General features: G+C 46.7%; 1 protein-coding gene across 1 annotated transcript; it reads left to right on the top strand.

Annotated features, from left to right (window-relative positions):
* The first annotated feature begins 358 nt into the window (after positions 1-358).
* Positions 359-7,891, top strand: Mkrn2os (MKRN2 opposite strand). The gene is made up of 4 exons (XM_034512253.2): positions 359-679; positions 4,227-4,276; positions 5,187-5,349; positions 7,334-7,891. The coding sequence occupies exons 1-4, from the start codon at positions 462-464 to the stop codon at positions 7,554-7,556; spliced, it is 654 nt and encodes a 217-aa protein (XP_034368144.1). The 5' UTR covers positions 359-461; the 3' UTR covers positions 7,557-7,891.
* Positions 7,892-9,211: the final 1,320 nt, after the last annotated feature.

Raw genomic sequence — 9,211 nt, 5'->3', positions numbered from 1 at the left:
CTGAGTTCGAGGCCAGCCTGGTCTACAGAGTAAGTTCCAGGACAGCTAGGGCTACACAGAGAAACCCTGTCTCGAAAAACAAAACAAAACAAAACAAAACAAAACAAAACAAAAACAAAACAAAACGAAAAAAGAAAAAAAGAAAAGGCTTAGGGAACGTGAGACAGGCTACATGGAAACACAGGGCTTTAGGGGATGAGGAGGAGCTGGCTGTCACCAGCTGCAAATGTACAGCATCTACAAAGAAACTTGGTAAGCCAGTCAAATAAGAACTAGCACTTTAAGAGTCCAGCAGGTGCAGCCTGGTTATTGGTTAATCTACCCAGCTTAGTGTCTAAAGCTTCCATCCACGATGATGTCACTGTAGATCAGGTTACTCAGGTGGTGTGGGTTAGCCAGCTGTATAATGAGGAAAAGGAAGTCTCCAGAAACCTGTTCTGGTGGCCCAGCAATCACACGGAATGCACTTTGCAGGAGCTGGGAAGCCTCTAATTAAATTCAGGCACTGCGAGAGGTCCATCTACACTTTCAGTGTACCCCAATGCTGCCCTCTTTGCCAGGGAGACTTGGGCTCTGCCAGGATAGAGGACGCACCTATCAGCATCTCTGATCCATTCTCCAACGGTCATCAAGAGAAATGCTCCTTCCTCCTCAAACCCACCAGAGGGACGTTCCTTAGGTACGGTGGCTTGAGTTATGATAAACCGTGCATGTGTTTCTGCTGTGTGTCAGTCATCAAACCTTCTCTGAGGGACATGTGCTGTGCTATGCAGTGCAGTGTGTGTGTGGTTGCTTTGGGTAGACTGTTTTGCTTCATCTGTAGGCCTGTTTGTCCATCAGCGTGGGTGGTGTGGGGCCAGGATGTGGTGGCTTGCCTGCCTAGGGTAAGGCCCTGGGTTTTGTGCACACATTTGTGTAGTATGTGAAAGAAAGGCTGCACGTTGTGTGAAGACACCTGCTCGAGTGATTTTAGGAGAAAAGGATGTGCTGAGTGGGTGACTGGGAATAGCCAGGCAGTGAATGTTACCGGCGAGATATGTAAGTGACAACTCACAGTTTACGGGACAAGCAGGTACAATGTGCAGAGCAAAGTACTAGCTGAGAGCGAGAGATGGTTCCTGATGGAGGTGAGTTAAATCAGCAAGGAGGTCTAAGGGTCCCTCCCCCTTTTCTTCTTTTCATTTCCTCTTCCTTTTACAGTGCTAGAGGCGGAATTCAAAGTCTCATACAGGCTATAGTCAGGATATGTGCTCAGAGCTAAGCTGCACTCGTTAGCCTGCTGCCTTTTTCTTTTCCCTTGAAGCAGGCTCTTGCCGTGTGACACAGACTGGCTTGGAATTTGCTATGTTGACCAGGGTGGTCTTGAACATGTGATCCTCCTGCCTCAGCCTCTTGAGTGCTAAGATCACAGACATGAGTCCCCAACACATGAGCCTCTTCCAGTCTTAAAACATGCAAGTTAATAACATTTCAATAAAAAGTTATTATATTTTTTCCCCTGAAAGTGCAAAGTTAATGTTAACTGTAAAAACTCGACAAAAAAGAGCCGAGTGTTAGGGCTGGAGGGACAACCCAGCTATTAAAAGAGCACCAGCTCTTCCAGAGGACCCAGGTTCTGTTCCCAGAACCTACATGGTGTCTCATGACCATCTGTAACTCTAGTTCTAGGGAAGCCAACTTTCTCCTCTGGCCTCTGTGGGTAGTGCACATACATGGTATACACACACACACATACACACACACAGGCAAAACACTTGTACTCACAAATTTTTTAAATGTACAATATTAATAATGAGGAAAATTTACATATATGTGAGTTATTAATTTTAGATTCATACGATTATCTTTTTTTCTGTTTTGTTTTTCGAGACAGGGTTTCTCTGTGTAGCCCTGGCTGTCCTGGAACTCACTCTGTAGACCAGGCTGGCCTCGAACTCAGAAATCCGCCTGCCTCTGCCTCTGGGATTAAAGGCGTGCACCACCACCGCCCGGCACAATTATCTTTCAATAAAACATATTTGATATTACTCAAATATCCATATTTTCTGGAGCTCCTCATTCCTTTGGGTAGATCCAAATCCTCATTTTTCATCATCTCTCTTTTGCTTAAAAACTCACCTTTGTAAACTTTTTGTTGTTGTTCACTTAGCCCAGGCTGGCCTTGAACTCCTGATCCTCCCAGCATTTGTTTCCTTAGCTTGCTGATGACAGGATTCCCTCTTGACTAATATCCTCGGGAAAGATTATACCATCAGTGATGGAGTTGCTTCCTGATAAAGGGGAAGTCTGACCCTTCACTCTCTTTCCTTCCCTTGTAATGAGCAACTATGCATTCTCTGGCAAGTGCTAATTCTGGTGGGCACAGTCCTTACTGACATGGGCAGAACGAGCAGAGAGGTGTGGGGTAGGTTGTATGCGGTGGTGGCTGCAGACAACCAAGGCAGTCCTAGCCTAGGACTCCAAAGAATTCCTTCCCTTTCATCCACGTATCCAAGACTGCTTTGAGTTCCACAACACTTGTGACAGAGGTGAATGAGCAGTGACCCAGGGGCTCACCAGGCTCTGCTTGGTCAACCCTGCTGCTCATGGCTGTGCAGCGTGCAGGCTGCAGAGAGGAGCCTGGTCAGTAGGAGACACAGACACTCAGCCTGAACTCCACTCAGCCAGCCAAGGGCACCGTCCAGAGCTGCAGAGGAGGCCTGCTCCTGACCTGTGTGACAGGGCTCTAGGAGAAGGGGTGGCCAGGCCTGTTCCCACACCTTGTATTTCCTCCTCTAGTCATCAGTTAGTAAGATTTATTGAACTTCAGACTCCAGTATCACGAACTAAAGAAAACACAGACTTGCCAATCTAAAACTGAAATGATCTTTCTGGAAGCAAGCCAGAAGGGCAGAGACTCATGCTTTCCTGTGTCACCAGCCTTACTCGACAGGCCCAGAGTCAACACCCAGTGAACTATCAAACGACTAAAATTTTATGGGAAGGATGGTGGTCTGGCTAAGATGGAGCTGGGAAGTGAGGAGTGAGGAGTAGCAGAGAGGGGCAGAACCAGCCCTCAGCACAGACATGTTCTGGCTTACTCTTTCTCACTCAAGTCTAGCCTCTGAGCCCATGGGGCTCTGTAAGCTCAGAATAGTCCCTGGGGCTGACGGAGAAGGAACTGTAGTCATCTGTGTGTGTCGTTGGTCATGATAAAGCTGGGGTCGCTTGCCTTATTGAAGAATCAGTTACCCAGCTGAGAGCTGACGCCAGGACTGTGCCTTCCGAGGAATGACCTGCTGAGGGAGGTGTACAGATCGTGTCAGAGCACATTATGTACATGTCAGAAAGTGTCATAATGAAGCCTATTATTTTGTTAATGTACAATAACAAAAAAAAATTGATGTTGGCTTATAGGTTCAAGGTCAGCTTGGGCTACATGGTGAACTTTTGTCTTAAACAAAACTAAACAAATATAAAAGAATATTTTAAGGGTGTGTGTGGAATAGAGAGCATGTGCTGAGCATGTGTAAGACCCTGGGTTTGATTCCAGACCTAACCAATCCAAACCAGAAAAAAACTCAAGCCAACAGCAATGGTAAGAAACAGTAATCCAGGGAATGCAGTGGCCACAGGTTATACTGAGCTGTGGTTAGGAAGGCTGAGAACCAAGCAGGCTGGTGATGGCACAGGCCTTTTATCCTAGCACTTGGGAGGCAGAGGCAAGAGGCTCCCCGAGTTCAAGGCCAACCTAGTCTACAGAGTGAAATCCAGGAGAGCCAAGGCCTCACAGAGAAACCTGTCTCAAAACAAAACAAAACAAAACAAACACCTTGCCCCAAACAAAACAAACAGACAGACATAAAAGAAGGCTAGGGACCTCTGAGACGCCTCTAGGACCTTCACCCACATTAGCTGGTGGGACAGTGAATGGGCTCCCAGAGGGAGAAGAAAGCTCTTTCACCACAGGACTGTGGGTGTGTGGGAATTCTGCTTTGCTGCACCCTTTAGCCAGCCCACAGCTGATGGCAAAGTCTAGTACAGGCTACAGGGGGAAGCCTATGCCCTCCTCTTTTTAAATGCCCATGCTTCATGAAGTGCTTGTTGGTGGGCAAGGTGGCACATCTGCAGTTGCAACTGTCCTGGGGTCTGAGGCAGGAAGATCCTGAGTTGCAGGACAGCCTGGGCTATGTAGCAAGGCTTCTTATCAAAATAACCACAATGCCAATAATACCCCTCTGTTTCAGGGAGTACGACGGGAAGTCTGACTTGCATGTTGGGATCACTAACACAGGAGGTGAGCATTTCCTACATTTCCCCAGCATAAGAAAAGCCCACAATACCATTAAGGGGAGAGGAGGGTTTCCAGCCAGGATGAGGTCACAGCAACAGCATGTCATTCTCCTACTGCAGCCTAAAGCAGGTCATGTGACTTGGCAAGTTACTACTACTTACAGTCTATGTGTTTAGAAGACGAAAACACTTTGTAGTATTGCTGGGGTGGACTAGGCAGGGCATCATCCTACAGACTGACACTGAGCCACACCCCTAAGCCCTGGGCCCATCTTAATATTTTTTCAGAAAGAGCCTTACAAACTTCTACATGTCTGTGTTGGATTTTAAGAGAAGGAAACAGATGGTCAGAGGTTGAGACCAAGATCTCAGTTCTTGGGTTTGAAACAGAATATGGATCCTTGGCTTCTGACACCCAACCCACTACACAAGGTGTTCCCACTATACTGGGTCCCCGCACCCCAGGCTTGATGAATGAAATGAGATGTGCTGAGGTCTGTGGTCTTGTACTTTAGAAAAGTGGAGGGGGGTGGCTGCGTCAGAGCCCTTGCCTAGCCTGTGCTGGGCCTCAGTCCCAGCTCAAGCATAGAAGTCAGGAGCAGGAGACTATCCAGCCAGGCCTCACCTATCCACAACTTTGGGGGTTGCATATCAGATATGCTGTTTATTGGATATTTATATTATGATTCATAGCAGTAGCAAAATTACAGTTATGAAGTAGCAATGGATTAATTTAATGGCTGGGGGTCACCACAACATGAGGAAGTGTATTAGGTGGGGGTCAGCATCAGGAAGAGTGAGAACCACTGTGCTAGATGGACAGCCAAGTGTGACCCCGATTTACAGGACTTAACGGCTACTGTCATCTTCTGAGCACCTTTTACAGAGTGGCTGACTCTGCTTTGGGTTTTCAGGGGTCGTGTATAATTACAGTGCACACGGCATACAGCGAGACGAGGCAGGCTGGGAGCGGAGTCTCAGTGTTCCACTAGTACAGCCCAGCATGTTTGGACTGCTGGACCAGTGGGACAAGTACCTGGAAGACTTCTCTGCTTCAATGGCCTGGCTGCCTCATAGGTAGGTGTCTAGAATGACTGAAAGCCACTGCCATCCATTTGTCACACATTCTCATTGCTCTACAGTCACTGCTGTTTCAAGTGCAGTCCATGCCTAGACTATCAATCTGTGAGAACAGCTAAATATGGTTGTTAGAAAATGTCTCTCACCGGGCGGTGGTGGTGCACGCCTTTAATCCCAGCACTTGGGAGGCAGAGGCAGGCGGATTTCTGAGTTCTAGGCCAGCCTGGTCTACAGAGTGAGTTCCAGGACAGCCAGGGCTACTCAGAGAAACCCTGTCTCGAAACAACAACAACAAAAGAAAATGTCTCTCACAGATTCATGTGTTTGGATATTTGGTTGCCCAGATGCTGGTGCTATTTTGGGAGTGAGATTAGGAGCAGGTGGGACCTGGCTGGAAGAAGTGCGTCTCTTGGGATGGGCCTTGGGGTTTGGAGCCTACCTCCCTTCCTGTCCCACCTGTGCCCTTTGATCCCTGGAGGTGTGAGCAGCAGCTCCACATGCCTGCTGCTGCCAGCCTTCCCACAGGATGCTAGGCTGGACAGGTCCCTCAGAGCCCAAATAAAATCCTCCTAGAAGCTGCTGCTTGTCAGTTACTTGGCCACATGGGTCAGGGGTTGTGCCATGGCTGTTTTCCTGGGGGTGGGGGTAGGGGGATGGGAGCAGGGGTCTGGGTAGGGGTGGGGTAAGGGGGGGAGGCAGCAAACTCTCAGTCACAGTGTCTTGAGAGCTTTGTGCCTTGCATGGCTATTTCACTGCTGTGACGAGAGGCTTTTAAGATTGATTTTTAAATTTATTAATTTATTTCATTTGTCTGAGTGTTTTACCTGAGTTTATGTGCCTGAAGAGGCCAGATGAGGGTGTTGGGTCTGGAGTTACAGATGGTTGTAAACTGTTGTGTGGGTTCTAGGAACTGAACCTAGGTCCTTTGGCAGGTCAGACAGGGTTCTTAAATGCTGAGCTGTCTCTCTAGACACTGTTCTTTTTTTCCTCCAAGACAAGGTCTATATAGCCCAGGCTAGCTACAAAATCATCAAGCTCCTGACTCAACGTCCAGAGTGCTAGGATTATAGGAGTTTGTCACTGTGCCCAGCTATGAGATTTAAAAACATACACAGAAAAATCCTATTATATTTCATAATTTTATATTTATTTTTTTGAGACAGGTCTTACTACATAACCTTGGCTGTCTTAGTATTTACTATGTAGATCAGGCTAGCCTCCAACAAAGAAAGATCTGCCTGCCTCTGCCTCCCGAGTGCTAGGATCAAAGGTACGCGCCACCACCGCCTGGCATAATTTTATTTCTTGACACAGGTTCTCACGGTGTAGAGCAGTCTTACCTTGAACTCTTAGAGATCATCCCGTCTCAGCCTCTGAAGTGCTGGGTGTAAAGGCCGGTACCACTGTGTGGCACTTCTAAAATTTTTAAAATATTGTTTACAGTGTAAAAATATTTAAGTTCTTTTTTGTTTATTTTAGTGATTTGAGATTAATTTCTCATTTTTCCATCTTCACTCTTTTTTTCTGGAGACAGGCTCTCACTATGTAGCCCTTGCTGGCCTTGAACTCACAGAGATCTGTCTACCTCTGCCTCCTTGGTTCTGGGATTAAAGATATGAGCTCCATGACTGGTCTCTTAAAAAAAAAAAAAACTTTTTAAAAATGACATTGTATGTATTTACTTTGTTTACCTCCATGTGTATGTGTGGGTGTGCACCGCAGCACATGTGTGGAGGTCAGAGAACAACTTGAAAGAGTTGGTTCCTTCCTTCCACCATGTGAATCCCGGAGATTGTCTGTGATGGTGGTAGCTGCCTTTACCACTGATCAGCTTTTAATGTTAGCATTCTCAGGGGCCAGCATGGTGGCTTTATGTGTCCTGTCATTGCTGAGGTGGGAGGACTATTTGAGGTCAGGAGTTCAAGGCCAGCCTGGAAAACAGTGATGAGTGTCTTACCTCACTGAGCCTTGTTTCTTCAAGGTATGAAGAGAATCACCACAACTGCTTGACCTTTGCCCTTGCCTTCATTAACTGCATCCTCGCCATGGAAGGCAAAGAGCAGCTGGACAAGAGCACGTTCACAGAAAAGTATGTGATCCCGAGGACGCGCCTGGCCTCCAAGTACATCACACTCTACAGGGCCATCGAGGAGAGGGGCTTCCATGTGACTGACCATCCCAACCCAGTGACAAGCTCCTCTTGAGCAGTTTGTACCAAATGCTGCATCTGAGGGTCGCTGAGACAGTACATTTGGGTTTGCTGCCTTTAAATGGTACTGCAGATTTATAACTGTACTTAATTGTGAGTAATTTTTTTTAAAGTGTATGGTTTTATATTAAGCTTATTATATAAAAATTATAAAATTAACAAAAGTAAATAAAAATTTATAAAGTGAATAAAAATCACAGAGTATATAGCTCAGTGGGAGAACCATCTGCCTATCATGTAAGAGACCCTAGGTCTAGTCCCCTGTATCATACTCCAAATTTAAGAAAAAATAAATAAAATTGTCCTGGGTTTCAAAAAAAAAAAAAAATCATTCCAACTAAATTTCTCCAACAGTTGTGTTTTTAAGCTGAGAATCTGCTATAATCTAAAACACTTTGAATCAATTAATTTGAACTGAGCACATTTACTTTTTGATGTGAATGAAAAGAGGGGGCCAGAGAGAGGAAGCCAACGATAGGAGGGGGGCGGAGAGGGAGATGGAGGGGAGACACAGGTTCTGAAAGTATACACGTCTTATGTCTGTCCCTGAAGGCTCATGGGAAGGCTGGGGATGGGGCCAAGTGGTAGAAAACCTGCTCAGTGACTTTTGGTGTGTCAAGAATACCAAACCAAACAAAAAAGAAACAACGGTAACAGTGGCTGGAGAGATGACTCAGCCTTTAAGAGCATCTATTCTTTTTGCAGAGGACTTGGTTCAATTCCCAGCTCCCACATGGCAACTTGCCACCCTGTAACTCCAGTTCCAGAGGAAACAATACCCTCTTCTGGCTTCTGTGGGCACCAGGCACATGGTGGAGATGCATCAGACAAAATACCCGTATGCGTTAAATAATAATAACTCAAAATTAAAACAACAAAATCCCAAAATATAGCAGAAGTGTCTTTGAAACTGTCCTTCACCCACCTTCCTCTGCCTTCTGACAGAGGGGCCCAACTCTAACATACTCTATTTCCTCTCTGGCCTGTTCTCTAGCTGATCTCAAATTCTAGGGAGAACAAACTGAAAGCAGGACACCCAACACCACCCCACGAAAGCATACCCAACATCACAAGGCTGACAAGACACCCGAAGCCTCATGGCAGAGGACACCAAATACCTTATCACAGGACACCCAAACTCATCACTCAATAACAACCTGAGGTACCAGTGGCCAACCTGGCCCTTAGCCATGGCTGCTTACGTGTGCACCTGGCTTGCCTGTGTTCTTTCCCTACTTAAAATGGTTCTTAGTGCCTCACAGGCAAAGCTTAGGGCCTAGATTGTCCTCGGTGTTGGCCACACTGAAATTCTTTTCCTGATTTGCTACACTCACTCCTCAGCTGTCTGGGTCTTTTGGGGACTGCTGAGATCTCCTGGCCTGGGGCTGTGTTAACACAGGAAATAGATGCCAATTAGATTAGTTGCTTCCCTCATAGCGGTGACAAAATACTTGACAAATCCACTTAGGAAGAGAAAATACCAGTGTGGTCCTTAAGCTGTGTGACACAAATGCCGTCAAAGCGGTGGTCAGCCCCTCCTGCCCACCCCAGCCTGTGCTGTGGTAAGATGCGGCTGCACAAGCTGGCAAACATGGCGGCACAGGCACAGTCTCCTCATCCTGCGCAGGAGGTGTCCACGGTGGTGCATCT

Source organism: Arvicanthis niloticus, chromosome 9 (assembly GCF_011762505.2).
Source record: "Arvicanthis niloticus isolate mArvNil1 chromosome 9, mArvNil1.pat.X, whole genome shotgun sequence".
NCBI classification, from domain to species: domain Eukaryota; kingdom Metazoa; phylum Chordata; class Mammalia; order Rodentia; family Muridae; genus Arvicanthis; species Arvicanthis niloticus.
This window is presented reverse-complemented; position numbering and strand designations above follow the sequence as displayed.